At 39.3% G+C, this 27,672-nt stretch overlaps 2 protein-coding genes across 5 annotated transcripts; one reads left to right on the top strand and one right to left on the bottom strand.

The window, feature by feature from the left end:
- The first annotated feature begins 7,440 nt into the window (after positions 1-7,440).
- On the top strand, positions 7,441-11,828 carry dnajc19 (DnaJ (Hsp40) homolog, subfamily C, member 19). Its single transcript, XM_063501167.1, has 6 exons — positions 7,441-7,549; positions 7,908-7,959; positions 9,802-9,875; positions 10,017-10,096; positions 10,316-10,386; positions 11,660-11,828. Exons 1-6 carry the CDS (start codon positions 7,547-7,549, stop codon positions 11,728-11,730), a joined length of 351 nt encoding a protein of 116 aa, XP_063357237.1. The 5' UTR covers positions 7,441-7,546; the 3' UTR covers positions 11,731-11,828.
- A 2,586-nt stretch (positions 11,829-14,414) lies between these two features.
- Positions 14,415-26,905, bottom strand: fxr1 (FMR1 autosomal homolog 1). Of its 4 annotated transcripts, none has more exons than XM_063501153.1 (18): positions 26,829-26,905; positions 23,440-23,492; positions 23,222-23,315; positions 23,046-23,117; positions 22,803-22,951; positions 22,486-22,579; positions 22,178-22,294; positions 20,548-20,718; positions 18,764-18,842; positions 18,409-18,518; positions 18,160-18,246; positions 17,052-17,277; positions 16,740-16,833; positions 16,525-16,634; positions 16,046-16,255; positions 15,699-15,815; positions 14,995-15,077; positions 14,415-14,858 (listed from the first exon to the last, which is right to left on the bottom strand). In XM_063501153.1, exons 1-18 carry the CDS (start codon positions 26,877-26,879, stop codon positions 14,664-14,666), a joined length of 2,112 nt encoding a protein of 703 aa, XP_063357223.1. In that variant the 5' UTR covers positions 26,880-26,905; the 3' UTR covers positions 14,415-14,663. The 4 variants fall into 4 exon arrangements, with proteins under 4 accessions (XP_063357223.1, XP_063357225.1, XP_063357224.1 ...); XM_063501155.1 differs by having other exon boundaries at positions 15,738-15,815; positions 16,046-16,252; XM_063501154.1 differs by having other exon boundaries at positions 17,052-17,274.
- Positions 26,906-27,672: the final 767 nt, after the last annotated feature.

Genomic DNA, 27,672 nt, shown 5'->3' with positions numbered 1-27,672 from the left:
CTGCAAAGATACATGAAAGCACAGTATGTATTAGCACTGTATTTGATGCTTACCGATATGTACTGATACTTTCATGCTTAAAAATAAAGTTATTGTCAATCAGATGCTCCGCAGATGGCAGTGCAGGGTTGATCAAAACCTGTGAAATCAAACTAGATCAAACTACTGTTTGTGCATTCATAGTTCCATCAGTTATGACAACATCTTCAAGACCATTAGCAGAAATTAGCCCAAAACCACGACAGAGCCTCCATCGTGTTTTACAGATGGCTGCAGACACTCACAGCTGTACCTCCTTCCTGGTATTTATAGCATGGTAGATAATATTAACAATTAGAACCCAGAATTTCAAAATTGGATTTCACTGCTACATAAGAACTATTGCCAATGATTTTCAGTCCAGTTTTTGTGTAATTTAGTATACCCCGGTCATGTTTCCCTTCTTCCACCCTTCCGCTGAGATCATTTCTGATGAATCATCAGCAAATAGAAGCTGGATCAACTGAAGGGCCAGCTACACTGCTCAGGCCCTTTGTCAGGTCTCTGCAGGATTTTTTCCTAATTCTTAAGAACATGACCTTCACATACTGTTTGCCTGCCACATTTGTATTTGTCTTTCACTTGTCCAGTTTACTCAGAAGTTTCAGGAACACACTGCACACCATGCTGAGATATAGCAAGTTGTGGGCTAAGATCCAAGGACTGCACTGAAAACGAGTGAAAAAGCAGCCACTGTTCAAAGAGGGATGGCTCAAGTTGCACAGTACCGTAAACTATAATTCGAGGGAATCAAATATATTTTACTGTGCTTCCTGTGTTTCTTTTAAGAAACAAGTTCATTGCACTGAGTTGATGATCAATGGAGTGAACAGGACAGATCGGAAAAAACAAATATTCAGAAAATATCCTGAATACAGCACAAGTTACAACAGGGATGGACAGTATGTTTTGTTTTGTTTTTTCCAGAAGGACATGCTCATTGTTATTGAGGGGCCACACATCAAACAAATAACCTGAAACAAGACACACACATAGATGAATTATGTTAACCTCGATGAATTTGGTAGATACAGCTGACTGCTTTACAAACAGCCTGGATCCAAAAGCTTTCTGTTAAAAAATGTTGACTTTTCATGTTACCAAAAAATGACTATAACTGTCTGATATGCATACCTCAAACTGTATGAAATATAGGAGACTGTTATATTCATCAGAATACAGTATTTACTATCTAACCAAATGCCTGCATCAATAAATGAATATTAATAATAGTTAATATTCTGAGACAGTATGCCCACATGGACCTTTGCATGTCTATTTAAAGGAGTGAAACTAAAGCAGGACAGTGTTTCTCAGGTTTGATTTGATGCTATTCTAAGAAAAAACACTTTCAAGCACTGCTGTTGTGTCGGAAATAAAAGATGTAACATCACGTCAGGTGAGGCGAAGCTTTTGTTCAGTACAGAAACAGGATTTTCTTTGAAATCTATCAGACTCACATTCAAACACAAGGTAATTCATCTCAAGAGGCACACCGTGAGTTCATCAGCTGGGACCAACATGTCACCAGTTAACTCCAGGCTGGCGCTCTGTCAGTATACAATCTGTGAGACACTGTTTGAACGAGGGAGGGCTTCATTTATCATCAACACAGTAGCTGAATAAACATTTGTGAACGTGTTGGTGACTCACACTGTGTTCATCATGGTTATCATTTATCATTCCCAAAAAGACAAAACTCATTAAACCTATTAATATTTAAAAGACTTCTTTTGTAGTTTTCTATACATTAAATCATTTTTTAATCTAGTACAGAAAAAATGTCTTTCCCCTGAAAGCTCATCTAGTTTGATTTCATTCTAAACTCCTCGTACGAAAAAAAATATATATGTGATGGGTACTTCCATGGAGTGACTACTTCTGAATTAAACTTGGCACAAAAGCAAAAAGTCACAATGTCTTTCTGGGGCATCCTGACTGGAAAAACAGAGGAAGAAAAGCAGCTTTTTACACAAAAGATGAATATTCTCAACTTGCTTGATGCAAAAAGACATATTTCACCTTCATAGAGAACTTAAAGATGAGAGAATTTAAAACAGTGAGGAAGGAGCAGCAACACAGAACGATGACATCATCAAGTCATTTGACTGGCCTAGAGAGCCTGTTGCATCTATTTTCCAGGCAGAGTCACCGCCACGCTCACCACCACAAACTTAACTCACAGTTGTAATTATTACTGAATTGCTCAACTGTGTGTAGGCCATTAAAGCTACTGCCTTCTTTCTTTTTCACTGTGTAAACTGTTGCATGATTTTTATACCTGAAAGGCTCTCCAGGCTCTTCCTCCTTGCACTCAGATATATTTCGGCTTTTTTATCTCCAGCAACAAACCTTCAAAAATACTGCTTTTCATATCTCATAATTGTGTAGCAATGTTTTCACATGAAAGACAATCCACTAGTCATATTCTTTTTGTTAGTTTGTTTTTTAAACAAATTCCTCTAAAAAATGTCAATATAAAGGTTTGAAACATTCCTCTGAGCGCCTTTCTATAGTGACGATAAAATCAATTTTCTAGTGGTTCAAAGATCACAGCAGCACTTCATTTCAAAGTAATTTGCTTGTATGAAGACAAACTGCAGAACTTCACACATCGAGCATCAGGTTAAATCGAGGAAACACGTGGCTTTTTTAAAAAAGAAATCAAAATTGTGTCAAAAAGTGTCCCATGTATGACCACATGATGCCAAAAAGCCAAAAGAAGAAGCACCACGCCTACTTACTGAAATGGTGTCGTTCTAATGAAGTCACTCCAGAAAATGATTGGACAGGAAAATAAATCTGCTGACAGGAGGTTATAACCTGACTTTAACTAGCACCGGCTCAGCACAAATTGAACCAGCAGAACTACATGCAACTGTGCGATTTAGAGGAAAGCATCTGATCGTTTGCACAAACTTCTAATCAGCTAATGACAGAACTTTATCACCAGATGTATGTTTCCGTAAGGAATAAACACACGGCTTTCCTATCAAAGCATGCAGGTCACCTTGTACACTGCAGCCTACTAAGTGCACAATGCAAATGCCAAGTCCAACTGCAACTCACAAAACACAATCAAATGCAACACTGCAGGGATACAAAACTTAATATCATCCCTCTTCATCTCCTTCAGACAGCCTCACTGTCTACCTCCAGAGTGACAAAAAAAAACACTCTTTGTCCCTAAAGTATCTTATTGTCATCCTAATCATTCCTCACAATCACAAACAATCTCACAACTTTTTTTTCCCATTCAGCCCTATCTACTTATGCAGTTCCCAGAAGGCATTGCCTTTTAGACTCTTCCTCTCTAGCAGCTAAGATGTCGGGAAAACAAATAACGGCGGAAAACAAAACAAAACAAAGTCTCCTGAAATACCTTGTGGATGCCCAGAGGAAGGCGCTGGACAGACAGATGAGCAGATAGGTTTCCTCTGTCCTCTTCTCTCAGGCTGCCTCTTCTCTCGGCGTGCTGTGGAGAGTGACTGCTCACAGCCCGCCTGGCATATCTAATTAGAGCCAGGCTGTTGCCACTATCGGGCAGAGGATCTACCTCTCCAATCTCTCCTGACTCAATCTTCCCCATCTCTGATTTTCTTTTATATTTATGCTGGAATATTTAATTGTAGACAAAAGGTTACTCTGGGCTCTATTCATCGCACACAGGCAGAATAATCTCCTTTAAAAGGCTTGACATTTCAGGCTTTTCAAAAGGGGCTGAAAAAATTATATCCCCGCTTTTGTTAATCAATGAAGTAGAACTCCCCCGAACAAAAGAATTAAATTGCTTGGTTGGGTTAATAAAACACACAGAAATAGCTGCTTCCTGTGGGCTTTTGTGCCTTCCACTGGCTCCCCCCATATGCAACCAGCACTGTAATTCCATATGATTTGGGGGGCAAAACTCTCATTTCTCCACACAGTTGGCTTTTTAAATCCTATTGAATGAGCAGTCTGTGAGGCTGGCTGATTGGGACCTCTTGCCTGAGCCTGGCTGCCTGGCTAGCAGAAAAGGCTCTCTCCATTTAAATATGACTTCCACTAAGGAAAGACAGCTAGTCCACTACAATTTACAATTTCTATACTGCCCCTGCTTTAGAAAAAAACATTGTAATTATGCAAATGATAGGGGCAATAATTAGGCCCTTCACTGTCCCATTGTGTTGACTGCCGTCATGTTTCAGCCCAATGGTGGGAGAAACGCAGCGGGGCATGTTCGGTTTTAAATTGCTCCTCGCAGACTCTCTGCAGATGTTCACAGCATCTTCTGTGCTAAAACTAGCTCACCCAAAGCCAGGGTGCTTCTATATACCACAGCGTAGCATACAGCTGTAGCCTTTATCCTCCACTGTAGTCTACACAAAATGAGACTATTAGTTTTGTGTTATGTCTGCTCATGCTGTTTGTCTAGCTGTATTGTAACTGTCATAACAAGTTTTATCCGAGCAATGGCATCATTTTTGTAATTTATCCTCTGTACACCACCACTGTCAGTTTTAAATAGTCTTCAAGGTATGATAAAAACTCAGATTTTCAGCTTTAATTTAAAGGGTTTAACAAAAGTATTGGATCAGCTGTTTAGTAAATGACAGCCACTTTTATATATGGCTTCCATTTTAAGAGGCTTGAAAAAAAAATGCTGCTGCTTGTTTGTGGGTTACTCTGTGATTGTCTTGTATCCAGTATTGTATTCAGGCTTGTAACTGAAAAGCACGCTTTGTTGGGATGAGATCAAGTGACTGATTAGGGCCATCAAAGAATATTCCATTTCTTTACCTTGAGAAACTTTTTTGGCTGCTTTTGCAGTATGCTTTGGGTCATGATCCATTTGTGCTACCAACTGCTGTTTGATGGGTTTTGCAGCATTTGGCTGAATCTGAGCAGACAGTATAGCCCTGTACACTTCACAGTTCATCCTGATACTTCTGTCAGCAGTCACATCATCAATAAACACCAATGGTCTGGTACCACTGGCAGCCATACATTGTTATATCATAAGATTACCTCCACCATGTTCGACAGATGATATTGTACACTTCAGATCATGAGCTGTTTCTCTTCTTCACCGTGTGCTTCTCTTTCCATCATTCTGGTACAAGCTCATCTTGGTTTCATCTGTCCAAAAATACTTTTTTTCCAGAACCCTCTAGTTGTTCAAAGCCTTGTTGCAAACTTTCCATTCATGAGGACATCTCTTGACTTCGACAGTGATACATCTGCCTCCTCAAGATTGTTCTTGACTTGGTTAGATGCTCTGAAGTTATTTTCCTTAACCATAAAAATAATTCAGCCATCACACACTTTAATTGTCTTCTGGGATCTTTCAGGATGACTGCTGTTGCAGAGCCAGCCATTGCTTTCCTTCTTTTTAACCCTTTAAAGCCTAGTGTTTAACATTTGATAAATTAGTTTTAGTGAGTTTTTCAGACTTCTTAATCACCGGTGTTTGTTAGGGCCCTGGTCATATTTTGAATCAGTGTCTGGATTTTCTACCATGTGTGTGTTCTGTGCCGTTGAGTGTCTCTGCAGGTTCTCTTTCTAATTGGAGAGCTGGCAGCTGCTGATTGGTTCCCATCATCAAGTGGCTGTTTTGAAAACCCCATCTCCAGGCAAAGTTCGGTGGGCCCTACTCTGTCCAAGAGAAATTGAGTGATGCTGATAATGTTTGTAGGTACCCCAGACCATAGGAAAAAACGTTGTGTGTGCCACGTTAACCTGATGAAGCTTTATTTCGTTCGCGATACAAGTGTAAACTCCTCTTCATCCCATCAGCTGTGCCCGTAGTTGTGCCAGCATCCCCGTCTCAGTACAATCCAGAAAGTGATGGCTTACTTTTTGTTTGTGCCGAGGGTTGCTCTCAACTCAGAAATATTAGACAATTTAAAATCCCACCCAAAACACTTGGATGACTCTGCCAAGAAGGATGTGTGCTGTCTGATTGAAAATCACCTTTCCCTGTTTGCCAACACTCCGTCTCGCACTACTGTTCGGGAACACGACATAGATGTAGGTGGCCATCCTCTGATCAACCAACACGCTTAGCGGCAGAACCCACGCGCACTTTTTTGGCAAGAAGTTTTACTTGCTGGAAAACAGTCTAGCTGTTCCAAGTCCCAGTGCATGTAGCTCTTTAACAAAGGGTTAAATTGCTAATTAGCTAAACTACTATTTAGTTTAATGATTTTTTTAGCCCTGGCCTTCCAGTGCACTTTAAATGCTAACATTAGCTGTGTATCACACTTCAAGTGTTCTAGTCACTCCTGAGCTGCGGTGTATCACACTCACCAGCTACCTATAATATGAGTATACATACCAGAAACACGTGTGACAAGAAAAGCATTCAAAAAGCATTCAGTTTAAGCTAGTATTTAACGGGTTGCTAACAATAACATCTAGTTTGACCACACAGAGACCCACAATTTACAAATTAAAATGTGCTTTTGAAACCAATAAAATTGAACTCACTGCCAAAAAGGTTCATGTCAGGTTCCAACTTCCAACAGCATTCATGAAAAGGACCAAGAGTAGCATGGGAGGGGAAAGGACACACAGCTAGGACCAACATTAGAGGCAAAGGGGAAAATGAAATCATCAGACTGAAGAGATTATGGAAATTACAAAGTCATAAAAGGTATGCATCTGTGATCTTTAAGGTTTTGTTGTTGTTGTTGTTGTTGTTGTTGTTGTTGTTGTTTTCTTATGCACGTGTAGCTGAAAGTGTGATTATTACCACAATCACAGTGGTTATTTATTTGCACTGTTCATTACAATGGTATAAAAACTTTAATATATATCTCAGGAGTAACCTTTCCATTACTACAGGGGATTCATAGCACCAGCATCATCGGGAGGGCCCAAAACATCATTAACATCACCTACAGCGTCATCTATTCACACTACAGGAGTCTGAAATTGAGGACTAAAAGACTCTCAAACACCTTCTACCCAAAGACCATTAGACACCTGAATAAAATAATCAACACTGCTCTTCTACCACCTCATCACAGCTATTAAGTATAATTGCACTATTACTATATTTCTTACAGTATTATTTGAAGTATCTGTCACACTAACAAACTACCTTGCATAAGCATTAACACAAGTTTGCACATTCACTACTTGTACTTTACTGTCTCATCCTAGAATCACAACAGCATATTTGTTTAATTGACATAAACTGGGTAAAGTATTATTTTCATTTCATTTTTTTCCTTTTAAAAAAATGTTTCCCTTAAAAATTTTAACCGGTATTTTTTTCTTTTAACTGTATGACTTTATAAAGTCAAATAACTTTCACATTGTCCCGCAAATTTCTCTTTATTTATCCAGGAATAAACACAAACGCTAGAAACCAACGAAACAGCTGTGAGTTGCGTTTACCCGGCGTTTACGACAGTTCTCTTTCATTTCCGGCATAAACACATGGACGCCTGAGCCACGAAAACATAAGAGGTCAAAAGTTATGGTCGTAATCTTTAGCATAAACGGAACATAACACAGAGACATGGTAAGTTGAAATCGTGATTTACCACATGAAATGTGAAAATGGTTGCATGCTCGAGAGACTACGGAAATAGCGTTTGAAGGCGTTATTTTTAATAGCTAAGCTAGTGTTAGCTTTACTTAAACGTGCATATGATGACCCAACACGACAGGACCAAGCTAAGCTAAAGTTTGATGTTCTTATTATTTAAACCAGCACGTCACTATTAGCCTGATAATTGGACCATTGATAGGTTTAAATCAAATGTAAACACGCCGCTTGGGTTTCGCAGCGTGCTCCAACGCGGTCACTGGTCTGCTGATTTGCTTTGTGTCCTCTAATGTCCTGAAGCTTTCTGATTTCCATCTTTCTGTCTCCGCAGGCCAGCTCCATGGTGGCAGTGGGACTGGCTCTGGCAGCAGCTGGATTTGCAGGTCCGTGACTGGAAAATTTTGTTGTTAACTTTGTCAGACAGGGTTTCACGAGTGTACAGCACCATGGAGATTGAACTTCAGTACAAAGCACTTGAAATGCAAGGAAACTATTAAACAAAATGCATACACATATATGGATGACATAAAAAATAGCTCTACATAGTTCTATTTTTGTAAATTTACAAATGTTTTTGACAACTTTTTAATAGTGTTATTTGCACTCTGCACATTTATAGTGTCATTTTGCTTAATATACTATCCCGAGCAGGAATAAGAGGCTTAAACTGTCTTACAAATAATGTAATGAAGAAAATATAACTGTGTGGTTAGACCTCTCAACATCGGCAATCTAACTAAGTGGTCAGGTTAAGCTAGATATCAACTCAGTAACGCGACCCTGGATTTCCTGGTCTAGCAATGACAGCGCTCGCATAAAAGAGGCGGTTTTGGCAGCAAGTGACTGATCACAAACATATAGAGCAGAGCCGCATATTTAACAAAAGTAAAGCAAATTTTAATGTTTAACATAGAAAAAGGTTAAACACAATGCAGACTAAATGCAACACATGTTGCAGGCAGCGCAGCAGCAGTGTGACTGCACAGAGCTTTCCATGCATAGTATGTATAGTAAAAAGCATTGTTAGAAATGTTTGTAGACTGCGAGTAGAAAAGCACTTTGTAAATTTAATCTAAAGGGAAGGAAGGCTGGTGGAAATGCAGGCAGTGTAAAACACAGATTTACAGTCTGATGAATAGACTTGCAGTTATAATAGTTGGTGTTTTGCAGCACCATCATCACAAATGATAAATATTATATTTTGGAAGACTGTTGTTCAATCCGTCCCATATCATAACAGATTTTTTTTGACTCAAAACCAAAACCACTGAATGATTTATCGTTCATGTTTATGTTGGTTTTCCGTTTGTCATCTATCAGTAGGTCAAGGGCAAGTCCTGTGTGTGTTGACAGAAACTACATGAAACCTTGTGTTTAAGGTTTAATTTAACAGTATGTAAATGCTCCTCACCTCCAAAGCAGATATTAAATTATGAAGAACAGTTACATTACAGAAAACTGAGAGTGCAAACCTCTGCCAAGGTCATTTAATCTCTGGGCAGTATTTACTTTTAAGGGAGTAGTATTATATAAAGTTTAGGAAGTTTGAAGTGCAGGAAAAAATCAGATAAGGGTGGCATGACATGCTTACTTTGATTACACAAACATTATGTTGGAGTAGGTCATGGATTATAAGTATTAATTTGTAAATAGGTGGACATGAATAACTGGAGTTTATTGTATAATATTAATAAACTTGAAAGAAAGGCAGGCGTGAAATGTAAAAGTGAGGGGAGAGGTGACATGATATTTGGAGGCAAACTATGATGTGACTTTTAGAATCCCCATATACCAGTATCATGTCCTAAACAAAGGTAGTAGAACTTGAAGTATTTTTACAGATAAAAGATGAAAGTTTGAAAGTTGGCTTTTTATTGATTTTCAACAAATAAATTATTAAGCAGAAACTGAAGACCTCAGTGGATGTAAGACAATTTTTTTTTGGTAGTTCGTTTTAAGCTAGGTGATTTTTTGTTATTTAAAATATTCTCAGATTTTCATATATTACAGGTGGTCTTGTAGTGTAAGTACTGTATCTGTATTGTTGTACTGTGATAGTAACATTATCGTGGGAAAAGTATTGTTAGTTGCTCCGGCGCCCAACCCTAAACCACATCAGTGTTAACAGTAAATCATTTAAGGGACAAATCCACAGATTGATTTGTCATCTGAGATAAAGTGGATTTGCCCATAACTGTAAACGTCTCGTCTTTTTCATGTACCAGGTCGCTATGCCATGCAGGCCATGAAGCAGATGGAACCCCAGATGAAACAGGCCCTTCAGAGCTTCCCTAAAACTGTAAGAAGGAACCCGTGTTTGCTGTGATAACTCTGCCAGTTTGATGTGCAGAAAACACAGACACATGTTGGTCTTTGCATTCAGTCTGCATTTAGTTTTCTCTTTCCTAACTCGTAACCTCGACTGCACACATTGTTACAGGCATTTGGAGGAGGTTACTATAGAGGTGGATTTGAACCAAAGATGACAAAGAGAGAAGCTGCTCTGGTTTTAGGTGTCAGGTATGTGGATGCTGATCAGCACTTAGCACTGATTCTTAGTCTATCTGTGATGTTACAATACTTCCAGGTTCAGAGAGGTTTGGTCTTGTGCTGCACGGCTACCTTGTTGTGTTGTTTGTAGTCTCTCCACTACAGCAGCACATTTAACAACCACCACTAATCACTCATAATAACTCACTGTTACATACATTTACTGTTGAACCACTATTCTGTCTTCAGTCCCACAGCCAACAAGAATAAGATCAGAGAAGCTCATAGAAAACTGATGATCCTGAACCATCCAGACAGAGGTAAGAGAAAGCTTAGTGCTTACTCACAGACTGATTATTTTTCTGATGAGTCTGTTATCTAGTTAAAATAAAAAATAAACAAAATACTACTAAAATACTATGAACAAAGTTTAGTATACTCAGAGTATCTTTCCATTATCTGGCTTAACTTGCCTTTGCCTACAACAGTGGTCAACTTTATAAGTCAAGCAGGGACTTCCCAGTGTAGCTGTGAGCAAATGTGGATAAAAAATGGTTATGTTGAAGCATCAGACCAATCAGAGACATGTATACTGAAAGCAGAGCAACAGAATTTTTACAAAAATGGGGGAAAAAAGTAAGATGGTACAAAACATGAAGAGGTTAAGCACACAGTTCAGGCTGAAAGCAATCAAGTTAGCAGTGTCAGTGTCTGGAAATGTCCAGCACTGTGCAGTAGTTTAGTGTTAAAATGTAAGAATGCCTGTGTGCTTTAAGGACTTGGGTCAAGACTGGAAAAGACCAAATATATAAAAGACATAAGTATCACAGCTCTATGATTAAGACACAAAATAGGCTGACAGAATAAAAGTGAATGCTCCATTTGTGTAAGACAGTTTTAGCTTTATTATTTCAGCTGCAGCCAGTGGTCTGAGAGTAAAGAATAAGCATAAAAAGTTCATTCAGACATAGTCCTGCCAAATGTACAAATATGATACAAGGTCCACAAAGTCCAGATAGGTGTTCAGCGTTAGGATTATATATCAAGGTGTATAAAACAATAAAATAGTTTCAAACTTGATTGCAGTCAACCAAAAAATAAAATCAAGGAATAAAGTTCTTCTCAGTGGTTAAAAAGCTTTTAACCACTGCAGAAAAACCAACACAGCTCTGTTCTGGAAAACACTGAACTGGCTCGAGAACCTTCGTAAAAATCGGTGACCACGTTTCACAATTGCACTTTATTTACAATGAAAAGTTGATCATGCAAAAAAATCAAGCAGTTGGAGACTCACTTATTCAGACTGGCTTTTAACTAGTTTTAGGCTGTATGATGTCATATGTACGCTGTTTTATCTTTTTATGTTCTGTGTTTTATATGCCTGTTTTTATTGTAAATCACTTTGTGGGTTTTGACCTGTGAAAGGTGCTGTATAAATAAAGTTTACATAACATTTAACTTCAGAATGTAGTCCTGAGCTGTTAAGCATGAGTGGCGAGTCTGTTAACAGGTCTTAGGTGTATTGTCAACATCCTGCATAATAAAAGAAACTGTTTTGTTGTTCAACGTGAAGTGTGTGTGTGTGTGTTGCAGGTGGATCTCCCTACTTAGCAGCAAAGATAAACGAAGCGAAGGATCTGATGGACGGGCAGGCCAAGAAATAAAAGTGGAGATGCTGATCTTATTCATGCACTGACTGACTTGAAAGTCTGAGTTTTTCTAACTGATTGTTCTAAAAATAAAATCACACTGTACAAGTGCAGACCAGAATCCTGTCATTATTACTGCTCAGTTTATATTGACTTTGTGAAATCCTATAAAGAGGTTTCCATTTGACACAACTTCAAATTATGTTGTTTTGTGTTTTTTAAGATCACACATGAAGAGTGTTTCTTAGTCCAACCTACAGATGTCTCATAAGCAGTTACTAAACTTAATGGAGTCATTGAGTATTATGCATTTCGTGAGAGAACAAAGACCGTTTTTGTACTTGTGATTTTACTAGATACATTTGGACGTGAATATTATGTTGCATTAACTTGAAAATGCCTTTTTTTGGCGACAGCACGCTGTTAATGTGGTAAAATGTTAGTTGGTTTGAACACTTTAGCATTAGCAGAAACTTCAAAAAAAGTTTCTGTGCTTACTGAAATTACACTTATGCAATGTTCCAATGTAACGGGTTAATTCACTCAAAAGCAGATTTGTGGCATTTAAATCAACTTAAGCAGGTGAAACATTTTGCATTTGCATATGGAAAATTTTTGAAGCTTCATTAGCCAGTGAAAAGAAGCCAGTTGTATGCTGAAAAATAAATTCTGTCTGATGGATACTGAAACAATGAGTGGTGACCAAATCAACAACTTAGCAACATGAAACTGCCTGTGACTCCACAGAAGCCAAGAGGGTATGATGGCAGGATCCCATCTGTGGTAATTCATTCATTACATTCAGCCAAAGATACAGCTTTTCCTATTTCTTATTTCATAAGTTTTTAACTTGTAAAAGATGCTATCATATACAAATCATGGCTAGTAAAGGATGCCTACTTTCTATTCATACATTTCATAATCTTTCTGGCTGCAGGATAATACAAAAACTAACAAGCTACTTTTCAATAAACTTGGTCAAGAGTTAGATGATGTGCAGATGTGGGTCATGTCGCAATTTTTGAAAAAGACGAACCTTGTTTAATAAACTCGAACTGCACCAGTATACTTTACACATCAATAAACGCAGGCTATTGTCACATTCGCTATCCAAATCAGAATCTTCACACAATGCAGCGACGCAGCATTCCTGAAAAGTATGTGTACAGCTAACGCTCACAAGCAAGACACAGAGATGGGTTTTAGATCTACATGAAAGATCAAGTTTATTTAAGAACCACCTGCATACAAAACATATTGCACATCAACCAACCAGACGATCCTTAAAAAAACAACAAAAAAAACTTTACTGTAGTTGACCCAACAAAAACACTTGGGATGTCACAACTCTCAGTAGTCCAAATTTGTCCCAAAAGAAAACCTCTAAGCATCGCATGTTAGTGTCAAGAAAACAGAAGAGATTGTTTTTGTTTGTTTTTTTAAATACTGTACATTTTCTTAAAAATAAATAAACCAAATATATCTCCTTCCTTAGTGGAACAGTCATGACCAGTTTCCAGCCAGCCAGTGTGGAAGAACCATGAAAATGACATCGTCACCTGGGCAAGGTTTTCTGGAAACATCTCAACACCGCAGTGGTCGATTCTTACAGGGCTCTGTTTTCCCCAACAGTGGGCAGATAAAAGTGGACAATACCCTAAAAGAAACTCAAGTGACTTTATTGAATTCCCAGTGAGGGAAAAAAATAAATCAGCATCAAGCATTACTCGTGATGTACGTAATGAAACAATGTTTAGGAATGAGATGTTTCCAGGTGACCGAGCACTGATGGTACATATCTGTCCAGCACTAAACGGTAACAAGCCAGTTTTCAGACTCAACTACAATCACGTTTTAAACAGAAGAAAGGTTATGTTTCAGTGCAAAGAAAACAACTCTTCTACAGTTTCTTTTCCAGACACGATGTAAAAGCATTTCTTCTGTGACCCAAGTGGTTGCATATTGGAAAAACAGGAAGCAGCTAATGTGAAATTCTTCAACAGATATATTTATATATATATATATATATATTTATATATATAAAGGATAACTGGATTCATCCCCACCCTCCCCACAACGAGAAGACACCCCTGACTTCAAAAAGATGCCCCTAAAATCCTTTTGGGGTGTTTCAGTGGTTGCCTTCACCTCCCGCAGTACCATAAGAGAACATTTAGCACATGGAGACGCCGTGTCTGGTTCCGCTGTGGCAGATGAAGGCTAACACAGAAACAGGTGAAAGGATTTCAGATGGCGTGCAGAGCCAGGCAACGACATGTTGAATCTACTCTCAAGGCACGACAGCTAATCACGTGTATGTCAAACATACTTGGGGTTTCCAACAAGCCAATCTGCACTGTGCTACTGCCCATGCAGATCAGTTAATTTACATCCTGAAATAAGTTTATGGAAGCATTTTTCTGGATCCAACTAGGAAAAGGCTTTTTTTTTTCTTTTTGTTAATGTTTTAAAACCCTGCTGTGATGTTTCTACCAATAGAAAAAGGACTGCTGCATTCATACCACAGTATGGGTTTGAGTGGAATCCCTGTCTGATTTAATAAACGCTGTACCCAGTGCAGCCTCTCCCAGAGCTCTCAGTGAAGACAGGACTGAAAAGTACAGTTCATGTACACATCTGTAAGTTTATGTGTGTTTGACTATCTTTGGCAAGCTCATACAGGAAGAACTATTGTAAAAAAAAAAAAAAAAAAAGTAAAATGAATAGTTGGATAAAACAGGTGTAAAAAGGGAGGTTCAGGTTCTGACCTCTGAAATTTGCACAGCGGAACAGGTCTCAAATATTTGGAAAATCTAAAATAAAAAAAGAGAGAGAGAGAACAGTGCTTTAAATGTTATGGTTCACTTCTGAAGCTGCTCCAGTCATGGAGATTCAATCAAGTGCAGCTCTAGAAGTTCAAATATTTGAAACCATTTTCCTTGCCCTGACTAGGAGAGTCCATTAACAACAGCTTGTGGGTTAGATTCCCCCTTGTAGGAGACTTTAGTGGACTTCTCAGTGGAAGACCTGGGAGCTCTTGTGCCATTGTTGCCGTCGCCGTCGCCATCGGCTGCACCGTTAGAACCATTAGTGGTTGCCACGGCAGAGTTTGGGCTGTGTTCAGCGATGACATCCACCTGACCCTAAACAGAAAGGTGGGACAAACAGTGCGTGGTGGGTGAGAAAGAATGAAGAATGAATGGATTCACACTAAATCACCAGTGACTGCCAGGCTTTTAAAGCAGCGAGAAGTGAGGATATTGTAAACTAGGTACTGACCACTTCCTTGTTTTTCTGGGAGTCCTTCCCGATCATCTGTCTGCTCTGAGACTCAGCCCTGGATATGTAGTCAGCCACAGTAACTGCACAAATACAACAAGAGAGAAAATAAACCATGAAAGCACATGAAGACTGACTCCTTCATATCAGAGCAGATGAATGCTGCACAAATCTGTTTCAGATATTCCAAACTTCATCAGGATTGTATCGTCTTTAGTCACAGTTCTTGTAGATTAGTGAAACACACACAACAGCAGCATTTGCAGTGTCAAGTGAGTTACTATTAAACCTGTGTACACAGTTAATGGAAAAGTGCCCTTTCTCACAGTCTGAGAATAACTTTTTACTAATTATGCATTTTAGATTCAAGATTACACCAAAATATGTTAGAACAATTTACAATGACACACCACACAAACAAGACTATTAACTGCTGTTAATGTCAGCATGACAAAGCAAAAGCAAGTTGTGACCAAGTTATTAGTAAAAAAAGGTTTTCTGCTAAAAAGAGATGCATACTTATATTTCTACGTACCAAACCTTGTTAGAAAATGCTATATTACAGTATTGATCAGCCATATTGAATCAAATAGCAAAAGCCAAGAACACGACTGCTCAGTTTTCCATAGTTTGTGTTTAGCATGGTGTTGGTGGAACACAAACAAACACAAGGTTTTTTTAGTCAAGTCATTCAGAGTGCTCACTGGAGGAGGGCACACTAGGTGATCCAGTTGCCTGGTTACCTGGCTGCCTCTCTTCAGGCAGACGGTTTCTGCGACGTCGGCTACGATTACGACGTTGAGGTTTAGCTTCCTGGTCATCTAAAGGTGTCAGGTCATCACAAACAGAGGGATTGGGGTCGAGGGACTTACATTGCGATCTACAATTGTGATCTACTTTTGAGTTGGACTGACTCCCTTTATGTTTCAAAATAGAAATGATGCACTGCTGCACAGTCCTGACAGCTCAGAACAGCCGTCGGTATAACCTGAATACACTGTGTGAGACAACGACAACAACAACAACAACAAATATCTAGTAACGTTCATACCCGTTCCATTTTCACTCATAGAGGCGTTGTCTGACTCGCTCATGCCATCAATCAGAGTGGCATCCTCGTCTGTTCTGCGTCGCCGAGATCTTCTGCGGCGGTTTGCAGGCAAGTTGGAGTCGCTAGCATCTGTATCAGCTGTCTGATCGGTCTCTGTGTTTGCCTCCAAGGCTCCATAGTGATGGTTGTCCTCATGGTCTCGAGGCCCTGCTGCACATACAGGATCAGATTAATAGGCAAAAACTTTCAAACAGAACTTTAACAGAAGAAAATGATAACTTAGAGTGTCAATATGTCTGTGAAGGTTCTCAATCATCCAGGTCATCGTAGTCTAAGGAACTTGGAAAGAAAAGCGTCTGGCCTTCTTTAAGTTTCCTGGAAGACGTTTCAAGGAAACTTAAAAAAGTCCAGACGCTTTTCTTTCCAAGCTCCCTAGACAAATTAGAGTGTCCCTACTGTCCTTAAATTATCAATTTTACCAGAGCTGTTGCTGTAACTTCCTCTTCCTCCTCGTCCCCTTCCTCTTCCTCGGCCGGGTCCTGGCCTTCTGCGGCCATCTCTCTGTGGCCGTGGGCCTCTCTCCCGCTCCCTGCAAGTCCACCAAACCAAATGAAATTGATCACACAGAACAGAAACCAGCAGTTTAGTCAAAAAATGGTGAGATAATGCAGTATATGGATCATAGTAAGCTCACCTTTCATGATCCTCTCCAGCCAGAGACCAGTCACTCAGCTCATCTTTGCGCTCAGAATCTGTCTCAGAGGCGTTGGACTGCTCTGAGGTGTTGCCTGAGTGTAACCAAACACGCGTGAGAAGACAAAAAAAAAGAAAGAAAGAAAGAAAGAATAACCCACATAAAAAGGATAGAACAAAGAGGGAGAAAGAAGGAAATAGTTATACACCTTGTTATAGGTGTGAACAATCCAAACATTTGACCTCCTGCATGATTTTACTGTATATGTGATTTTTTTTGCACATATAGCGTTTGATTTTTAGAGATGCCTACCATATCCAGTGCTGTAGTTGTGGCCCCTGCGCCCACGTCCTCGGCTGTTGTATGAGCGACTGCCATGCACAGACGTAGAGGAGGCATTGGCATTGTTTTCTGTATTATACCCGCCTCCTCTCTCCCCCCTCTCTCCCCTGTCCCTGTCAACTGGTCGGTGCCCCTGGGTAATCTGACGCAACTGTTCGTCAATCTGCATCCGTTCCAGACGAAGCTGCTCCACCTCCTAGAGCAAAGGAAGACGATAAATAACACAAAAAAGCAGTATGTTCTAAACTAAATAAATAAAAAATGCAAATCTGAGAGCTTTGTTTTAAAATAGTCATTACGGCACACACATGCATAATGACCATACACACATCTACATCACATCCAGTGTGCCTTGTGTTGTTTATTCTTAATCTTGCTAGGCTGCCTCCCTGTGTATAATCCACAATCTGCCTCAGCTCTTCCGCTAGCTGCGCGCCCTCTGCAAGCAGCTCCACCATGTCCTACACACAAACGGTGCAAAACAAAGCACATACGAAGCACCGACGCAGCACAAAACATGCAAACAGCACAGGACACACACATACACATGGTGCAAAATGGATACACAGCAAAATACAGACAGAAGAGCAAATTTCACATATCTATGAATCCTGCACTACGTTTTTATATAAGATTACTTGCTAAAGACTGAATTGGTGGTAAATTAAAATCCAGCTCATCAATATGGAAACGGAGGCTTCATTGGAACTAAAGCAACGGCCTCCAATATAAAATATTTTGACAATATTGTTATATTATTATTTCAATATTATTTCTACTTACTGCATATTTTCCATCCTTCTGCACTTAATATTCAAATCAAACTAAATATAAGAAATTATAATAACACATCTGAGAACACTATCTGCAAAGCACATACAAAAAGCAATCCTGCTTGAGCAATGTTTATTGTGTGCTGTTTCCATGCTAAAAGCCAGGCAGTGTCATTAGTCTTGTGCCAGAGTGGACATTAAAAGCAGCTTGACATAGCTGGGAATTCACACTGCAGCATTTGAAAAAGGTTAGCAAACGCAACACGCAGACACACATGCACGCTCACACACAAAGGTGCTCGTACATTTAGGTAAGAGATGTGGTACTCCAACAAGACCTGAACGTTGCCAATGCTCTCCTTAGTGCCGACAAATGTGAATGGGACCATTCCCTGTGTCAACAAAACAAAAAAACACAACACAGATGTTAATATGGGACTGTCCAACTAAATGACACTGTTTGTGCGCTCTGACTCCTATAGACTTTTAAACATCTGTCATAGTGATCAGTGCTTTATCAGTTGGGGGTAAACACGTCGCAGTAGCAGGCTTACTTCTTGTCTGGGCTGCTTGGTATCGTTGTCTCCTTCTATTCTGACACGCACCACACCGGACTTGTCCACTATCTCCTGGATGACCTTACCATTTTTACCAATCACTTTGCCTAAAGACAAAGAAAAGAGAAAAAGATCAAAAGGTGGGACATCGCAGCTTAGGTCAAAAAGATGAGACACTAGTAAACTGAGGATATATAAGCACAGTATATGAAAGTTTTTGTTTAAAAATTAGATTCATGTTGCTGAGAAGTTGAGCAAATAACTGAATGAATGACTTGTTACTAATTACTCATTGCTGTTACTAAATACCAACTTCTTTATACCCTTCTTAAAAATAGTTGAATCTACTTACCAACAAGGTTTCTTGGCACCTGGACCGAATCCTCTACAAATTCCAAGAAGCTTCTGGCTTTCTTTACTGCCTCTGCTGTCTAAAGGAAGACACAGGGTCGCTTACATATATTACACACTCAGCTAAAACATATACACAACCCCGTTACCACTGCAAAACATGTACAATATATTCACAAAGAGCACGTCTAAATAGTCCCACGCTATTTCTCTTATAAATAACATTCTCCATGTGAGACCATAAAAAAAAGAGACTTAGCAAATCCAATTTCGCGTCAGCATTTTCATATTACGTCACACATAACCTGCCATATGGGAATAATTATGGATTCTTTAAATGGTGTTCATTTCTTTGTAGGAATCTCGTCAACTAAAAGCAACAATTTCATAAGAAAGATATGTTATTACTTCTCTTCTTGTTCACCGTTAGAGAAAGCATCTATACTGTTTACCAGTTTAAGTGCACATCTTAAACACCATGTCACCCTCGACATCACTTGCAAATGTGCAAACTACTTTTATTTTGCTTTTAGTAAATATGTTTCTAAAGGTGCTTTTGACATCAAATTGTCACCAGACATCGGTAACAACCCATGAAAAATGTGAAAAAAGGCATGGAAAATCATGACAGTAGCTGAAATCTATCAGTAACTAGAAAGCAATCCTCCCACTTAGTGCAAATTAATTATCAGCTGATTCAGTCCCAACTGATGGCCTATAAAAAGCTGTCCCATTACCAAGATGTCTCACAAGAAACATACAAGATGGGTAAAACCAATGAGCTCTCGCAAGACCTTCACAACCTTATTGCTGCAAATTTTTCAACATAAAACGACCTCCCTGCAAGATTTCAGACAGCGTAGTGAAAATAATTATCAGAAGAGTTGTTCAAGAGCCCAGCAACAGAAAGACCTGGAATCAGCAGGTACAATTGTTTTAGTACAATTGTACTCACCATGCAAAACTCCATTGCTGAAGAAAAAGCATGCTGAAGCGTGTTTAAGGTTTGCTGAACAACATTTAGGCAAGCCTGTGAAATACTCAGAGGAAACAGTCTGGTCAGATGAGACCAAAATGAACCCTTTGGATGCCATAAGGCACTGCAGGAGGTCAAAGGCTGATGTTTGTAGGTGGGAACATCATGGTGCGAGGCTGTTTTTCAGCATACAGCACTGGCACGCTTCATATTATTGAAGTAAGGATGAATGGGGAAAATGTGCCACGACATTCTTGATAAAAATCGTCTGCTGTCCACCAGGATAATGAAGATGAAATGAGGGTGAATGTTTCAGCAAGACAATGATCAAAAACATACAGCCAAGTGAACTCTCAACTGGTTTCAGAGGAAGAAAAAGCTGCTAGAATGGCCCAGCCAATCACCTGACCTGAATCCTTTATAAAATTTTTAGAGAAAGAACTAAAACTCAGAGTTCATAGAAGAGCCCTTTAGGATTTAAAGACTATTTATGTAGAAGAATCACATAAATCCCACATTACAACTACTTTTCCATACAGGAGGCGCCTTGAAGGTCTCGTCACCAACAAAGGCTTTTGTACAAAGTATTGAATGAACTTCAGTAACTGAGTCATTTCTCATTATTACACATAATTTACGGACATCTATGGTTTGATTCCTTTGCATGTATGAATTGGCTCACATCTGGTGAGAATTTTATGTCAATAGCATCCTTAAAAAGTGACTTAGATCATTTGTGACGTTTTTAATAGTTATTTTACCTGGTGTACAATCCAGTAACCCTACTACCTCCTGTATTACCAACCTACCTCCCCATAAATCCTGAAATTGCCTGACTCCTCATCCAGCTCAATGGCAGTTACACCTGGAACCTTCCGGGCTTGCTGGATGTTGCTACCATGGCTGCCAATGGCCAGGCCCATTAGATCCAGTCTCACTGTAAACTCCTCCTGGAAGGAAGACACCAAGTGCCTGGAGTTCTATGAAAAACACAAGGACATAGTCACAATCAATGAACTCAGTCAGCTCTGCCTGAAGCTTTCATCCTGTACAAAAACTGAACAATAACAAATTTAAGCGTACTGTTAATTTAAACTCTAAAACTAAATGCTCGACCTTACAGAGGTCAAGATTATTGAAATATCTTTGGTAATAAGGTTGTGTCCAAGGATGCTGAGCTCATGGACTGACAATGATCAGAGTAACTGCTAGTGGCTTGCCAATCAAGGCATTTTTTGTCTTGCTTTTCCATGCATTACATTACACTTATCAGATTCATGAGTCATTAACTTTATCAGCTTCACTATATCTTCATTTCAGTATTTCTACACATTACTGACACTTGTGACACAGATGCAACTTCAAACTCTGTAAGGAACGGCTACACTGATCCATCATCACAAAACTAGAGGTCAAAGAAGAAGAGGATTCCTGTCTGTAGATGTGATTTTAAAGTATTTGGAAAGATGCTACTTTGTCTTCTTTCCTTAACTTCTTTAGATTGAAAGATTAATATGTATGAGGGGCACATGATGCAGGGCTGAGCAGAGACAGGTGAGCTACTTTAAAAATAAAATAAAACAGAAACAAAACAATCAAAACAGACTGAACAAGTTTGTTGAAAAAAAAGTTTAGTTAAAGAAACAGGTCTGTCAAATGTTATAACTTTATACAGTTTTTGCTGTTCAGCTAGCATCCGCCTACTTACAGTCACCCAATGATAGGCTAAATCATCCATCACTGTATATCAGGGGTGGGGAACTCCAGGCCTGAAATGTTGGTGTCTTGCAGATTTTAGATATCACCCTGGGTCAGCACACACTGAATCAGATGATTACTTAATTATCAGCCTCTGGAGAACTTTATGGCATGTTGAGAAGGTAATTTAGCCTTTTAAATCAGCTGTGTTGGATCAAGGACCCGCAGGACACCAGCCCTTGAGGCCTGGAGTTCCCCCATCCCTGCTGTATATGAAGGCCACACTGCTGGAATAGCACACGTTAGTTCTTTTTGAACTGGAAGTAGAAAATAAACTTGCCAGTTACTTACCTACTTCTTTCTTTCTTTTTTTTCTCTTATTTTTAAGTTTCAGCCACACAGTTTGCATTAGGTGCACCGCACTATGTTAACCCCACTCTCCCACCTCAATTATTGTATTATATTGTATTATATTATGGTATTATACAACAATCAGTCTCTGGAGATCATTGCCCAATACTAAATGGCACAATAAAAAGCTATAAGCAAAACGACAATTGCTCAACTAAAAAGTATAATTTGGCTATTGTTTTAGCTTACTTTAAGCAGTAGGATTGTATTTTACCATTTACCATAATAAATGGCCTGAACTACCAACTGTGATTGTTCCAAGGCAACTACAGTGCATACAGCAACCCCAGAACATCTCAGTAACAGGTCTTTTTCTTGCCATCACCCTACCTCAAGGTGTTTTGTGGCTTCCTGGTTGCGTGACATTAGAAGTAGCTTGGTCCTGAGGCTGCGCAGGTGCATGTCACTCAGCAAAGACACACGCTTCACTGTCGTCTCGTTGGTGGACTAAAACACACACACAGAGGAAATAAAAAGACTTGTGCAAATATGCAGGGATACTCCTCTGCTCGTGATCACTAAAAGAAATGAACAGCTGAGTCATATATTACACAAACATGCAGGGCAGGATAAAGGTGTAGCCTTGGTGCTACTGTAAATATCCACATGTCACCACAGAATCACAGAAAGCCAGTTACCACAATCACTAGTTGGCTGGTCTCAGGGCAGTATGAGATGTGAGAGGCTCCCACGGCTTTCTTGAAGTCTTTATGAGCATTTTCATTCTGGCACCTGTCCATAAAAAACAAAAACAAAAAACATATTACCTTCCAATCCTTAAACAAACAGTTTACATCTACATCTGAAAAAATGAGAAAACAGACCATATATAACAGGTACAATAAAGGCTCTACTGCATATACACACTCTCACTGCTAATGAAGTAAACAAGCCTGTGAATTTAGTTAGAATCTGTCTGTCTCTAATTTTGTTGCTGTAAAGGTGCTGTACATACGCTTCTTGTAGATCCTGAGGAACCGGGACAAAGCACTTGTGAAAGGAGTTCTTGGTGATGGCCTTGTTGGTGTTGACCGGACGCAGACGTTCAAAGGTCACTATTTCGTTGTAAGTCGCATCACAGGCTGCATACTCAATCACATAGAACTGGAAATATGGAAAGGTTCAACAAAAAAAAAAGAATAAGTGGGATACTCTTCATAGTGCCTATAGTCACATGTACAAAAAAGGTTTTACTCACATCTCCCTTCATCATGCGGACTTTAGCCAACCACCAACCACACGGCTCAAGTTCAGTGGCTCTAGAAAAGATCTGCCAGGAGACGAAAACACAAGCAGGATAAGGCACATACAGAAAGAAGCAGGTGAGGACAAGAGGAAACGAAAAAAAGAGAGAACTTATATCTGTGTCCTCACCTCCACCTCGTCACCCTCTCCAATCTCCTTCTTGACATCAGCAGGTGGGGGCATCCTGACATCACTGAAGGGCACTTGGCGTTCTGGCTGCCAACTGACAAAAAAAAGACCCAATTTTTTTATTTTACCTAAAACATGGTGGTTCTGGATCTATGATAAAATATTACATTTACATGTTTTATGAAAACTGGTCAAATGCAGAAGAAGTAAAGACTCACTTGTTCTCAAAGGCAATGGTGAGAGAGTCATCGTGGATATCTTTGACAAAGCCCTGCAGGAGGGACAGAAACACAGATCAGTGGTTAAATATAGTTCCTGCTTTAAAAGAAGAGTTTTTTATGTCTAGCAGAGAAAGGGACATTTTGGGTATGGGAACCCATTTTTTTATTTTGTGCATGCACACAAAGTATATACGCATTGTTGACAAGATGCACACTCCTGCTGATTGTTTGCCACTGTCTCATCTGTATACAACTGGCAGTAACATGCTAAGATATGCACAGCACTAGCAAACAATTTTGAAGAAAAGTGCTAGGATGTATACAAGGATGTGCACAATAATGAATTTAAAATACTTAAAAACCCTGCATGAAAAGAAACGAATTGAACACGTTTGTTAAACACTAGGATACAGTGTGACAGCACAAAGAGTAAAACTGAATGTGAACATAACTACGTTTCCCACAGATTTAGATTCAATTTGTTGCAGGAGGTGGGCATGTGCACGCAGATAAGTGATCTTGAGCTTTTGTGTATAGAAGGCACACACTGGCTTTCGTAAAAGAACTATTACATAATGTGTTTATATTATCTGATTTTTAAATACTTTTCTCCCCTGCAAATAATTTAATAACCAAGTAGCCTAGCCTCCCACAGCTTCACTCCAACTTTCAGGATGTTGGATGTCAATTAGCAGCTGACTGATACTGATGACCGCCGCAACACTCAATGAGTAATAGCAGCCAAACTTTCAAAATAAGAGCAAGGCATTTATCTATTAGTAAACTGATCGTCGATGGCTTTAATTTTTCATATGGATGAAAAAAATGTAATAACTATCACACTGTTGTTAAATCTCAGCAGCAGAGATCTTAAAACTGGACTAGTAAAATCTGAAAGCCATAAACAAAGACTTCTTTCAGCTGGTTCCTTCAGGGGTTGCCACAGCAGACCATCTGCTTCCATGTCACCCTATCCCTAGCATTCTTCTTTGTCACACCAACAGTCTGCATGTCCTCCATCATTATATCCATAAACCATCTGTGATGTCCTCCTCATTTCTTCCTGCCTGGCAGCTCCATCTTCAACATCCTTTTTCCAGTATGTCCCTCCTCTGCACATGTCCAAACCATCTCAGCCTTGCCTCTCTAACTTTGTCTCCAATATGCTCAACCTGAGCTATTGCTCTGATGTACTCATTTCTAATCTTGTCCATTCATTACATTTTCTACTGAAAATCTAAACATCTTCACTTCTGCCACCTCCAGCTCGGCCTCCTGTCTTTGAATCAAAGCCAAACTTGCCGGCAGTGAAACCAGCAACTTTCCAGAAAACGTACCAGAAAACAAACAAAAGAACGACAAAAACAAAGGACAATGGCAGTGGCAGTGAACTGAAGAAAAGTATTTTAGTGAGACACTGACAGCTTCATGAGCTTCTTCAGGTAATTCGGCAGTTAGATCAATTACTACTAATTACTACAGAAAAAGAGAGCTTTGTTGTCACTGTCTTAGTTTATGTTTTAACATGTTTAACACTGCATTTATTAGCATATTAGAATATTATCTGCAGTAAACAATCATACTTTCTTACACTATGTGAGATAGCATGTCTGAAACCTTAATATGTAACCACAACCGATAATAGTCTAGCACTACTATTTAATACTGTGGTATGCTAACACTGTGACAGTGACATCAGCATCACTGATGGTAACAGATAGCGACCAACACAGATAGTTTAGTGCGTAAAATATCTAAATAAATAAAAAACAAAATGATATATTTGGTAAGTATGGACTTGTTTTGCAAGTTTAAGTTTGAACTGCTTTCCAGCATTTGCCAAAAAAATGATCGCCTGTATTTAATCTGTTGTAAAATTACTTGTTATGCTATAATCTGTCAAACATATCTCTTATGAAAGGTATCAGGTCATTTTGATGCTAGAAACAACATTCCTATCACAAGGTAGAAGCTGCAAAATTACTTTTATATATCCTTTATTTATCCAGAAAGTGTTATTGACATTACAAAAGCCTTTTTCAAGAGAGATCTGGCCAAGAGGGCAGTGGAAAACGCAACAAATATATCATCACAGTTCTTTCATACACAGGCACAATAACAGAGAGACATAAAACACTGTAAAACTAGTAATTTCCTTACTTAACGTATAACTCCTACATAAATCCTAATGACTACAGTCTATTTAACAACATAAGTAAAGATATCATTAAAAAAGCACCAACAAAAAGAAAACACACACACACACACGCACACACAGAAACATCAGAAATCAGTTTTGGCAGTGGATCATTTTTTGCCACAACGCCTGTGCTAGTGTCAAACGTGAGGTACCCAGCACTACACACCAGACTTGAAAGTACTGAACCCCAGGTTCAATGCGTTCAGACACTTATTTAAGCCATGTGTCTCGCTTGCGTGAAGGATGGTGTTGATTACATTCAAAGAAAGCACACACACGTATGTCTAAAGAGTTTAAGACCCAGGGGTGGCAGAGTGGACAGAATCGCCCAGGAAAAGGCGGGTGGGTTAAATAAGGAAAAGCAATGAGCACAGTGTGAAAATGCAGTAGTACAAAAGAAGTCATGGGCTGTGAAGGTGAGACAAGAAAGAAAAACTTGGAAGTCTGGAGAAAAATGAGAAGAGAGAGGAGACATAGGGGGAGAAGAGGCGAGGGTGTTGCTGTGGGCAGCACGTCTAGAAATAGCTTTAAAGTCGATGGTATCAGTGACCCACTCGACATGCCAGCTGGTCGGGATTGACAAGGAACAGCTGGCTCACACATACCGAAAAAATAGCTTCGACATGATGGAGTATCAAATAATAGACAGCGACAGTCAGTCGTGAAGTCTGTGCAGAGAGACTTCAAAATCTCTCACACCACGACACACTTTAATAAACTACGTGAAGGTATAATGGGCTGGTCCTCCGTGTTTCTGATATCAGCTCAATAGCCAATGATGACACATGCAGATACTACTTACTTCAGCAACATCTTTCGACGTCAACAGCTAGGCAACTATCAAGTTAGCTAACTTTCAGCTCGAGAAAGCGGCCCAAGAAGTCAAATAAAATGAATAACACCTGCCTTGTGTTACGTATTCAAGTTATCCCATGCAAGACTGCGGTTCTTCCAAACTGGCTTTGAAGAAAGGTCCTCATAAGTGTCAGCTGGCGAGGACATGGGAGTGACGCTAGCTTAGCTTGCTAACTATGGCTAGCACTGCTAGTACAAGCTAATATCGAACTCTCGGGTACGTACAGAGGAAGTCGGATCATGTTGCCACAATCCACGACACTTAAATTAGAATACTGTACCGTATGAAAAACTTTTATGTTTGAAACTGCATTGATAAGCCGGTATTTACCTTGTAATAAGCCCCGTTGGAGCCACGGACCTCCACCGCCAGTTCTTCCATATTGGAAACGCAAAGGATGTTGGGACGACAGGTGCTCCTTCAAGCGTCAGGAGGACTTGACATCTTAGCACCAGTAAAATGTATAACAACTAAGTACATGTAAAATTTGCACATTCAAAACTGAATTAAAATGAAAATATAACTTGTTATCCTAATGTAGCTTACCTGACAAACCAAAAGTGAAACTACAAAAGATGAATGCCCTTTTATTTATGTTTTGTAGTTTCAGTCCCGTTTTATTGCTAACATACATTCAGAGCTTGCTGCTATAGTTACTATTTGCTGTATCTACTCTTGCTGTTGTAATGACCATTAGAAGACACCTACTAAATCACTTTCAGTACATGTTATTCCATTCTTTGCAATAGAGCTTAAAGCATTAGAATGAAAAGCCCAACAATCAAACGCACCCCTATGAGCAGGCACTAGGTGAGGGTGGAACAGAAAAACACCATCTTAACAGGAAGTACCCGCCTTAAGGAGGGGCAACTATCTGCTGCTACTTCAGAATTACTTTCCTGGACTCTACTGTCAACAGTTCTAAATTTGTATGAAATTGTAAAAACAAAAAGTGCACTATCAGAATATGAATGTAGGTCTCTTTTATTTTAGTACAGCTTGAAACGCTGCTCTAATAGTAAACATCATCAGTAATGAGAGTTATAGAAAAAGGGTCAAATGCTTTGTTCACCTGTGGTTAGACTATGATAAAAAAAATGACATTTGCTGTGCACATCTCTGTGGTGCGAGATTCAAACTTAAGAGATACATGCTCCATTTTTTAGTTTTTTAA

Source organism: Pelmatolapia mariae, linkage group LG17 (genome assembly GCF_036321145.2).
Source record: "Pelmatolapia mariae isolate MD_Pm_ZW linkage group LG17, Pm_UMD_F_2, whole genome shotgun sequence".
NCBI lineage: Eukaryota > Metazoa > Chordata > Actinopteri > Cichliformes > Cichlidae > Pelmatolapia > Pelmatolapia mariae.
This window is presented reverse-complemented; position numbering and strand designations above follow the sequence as displayed.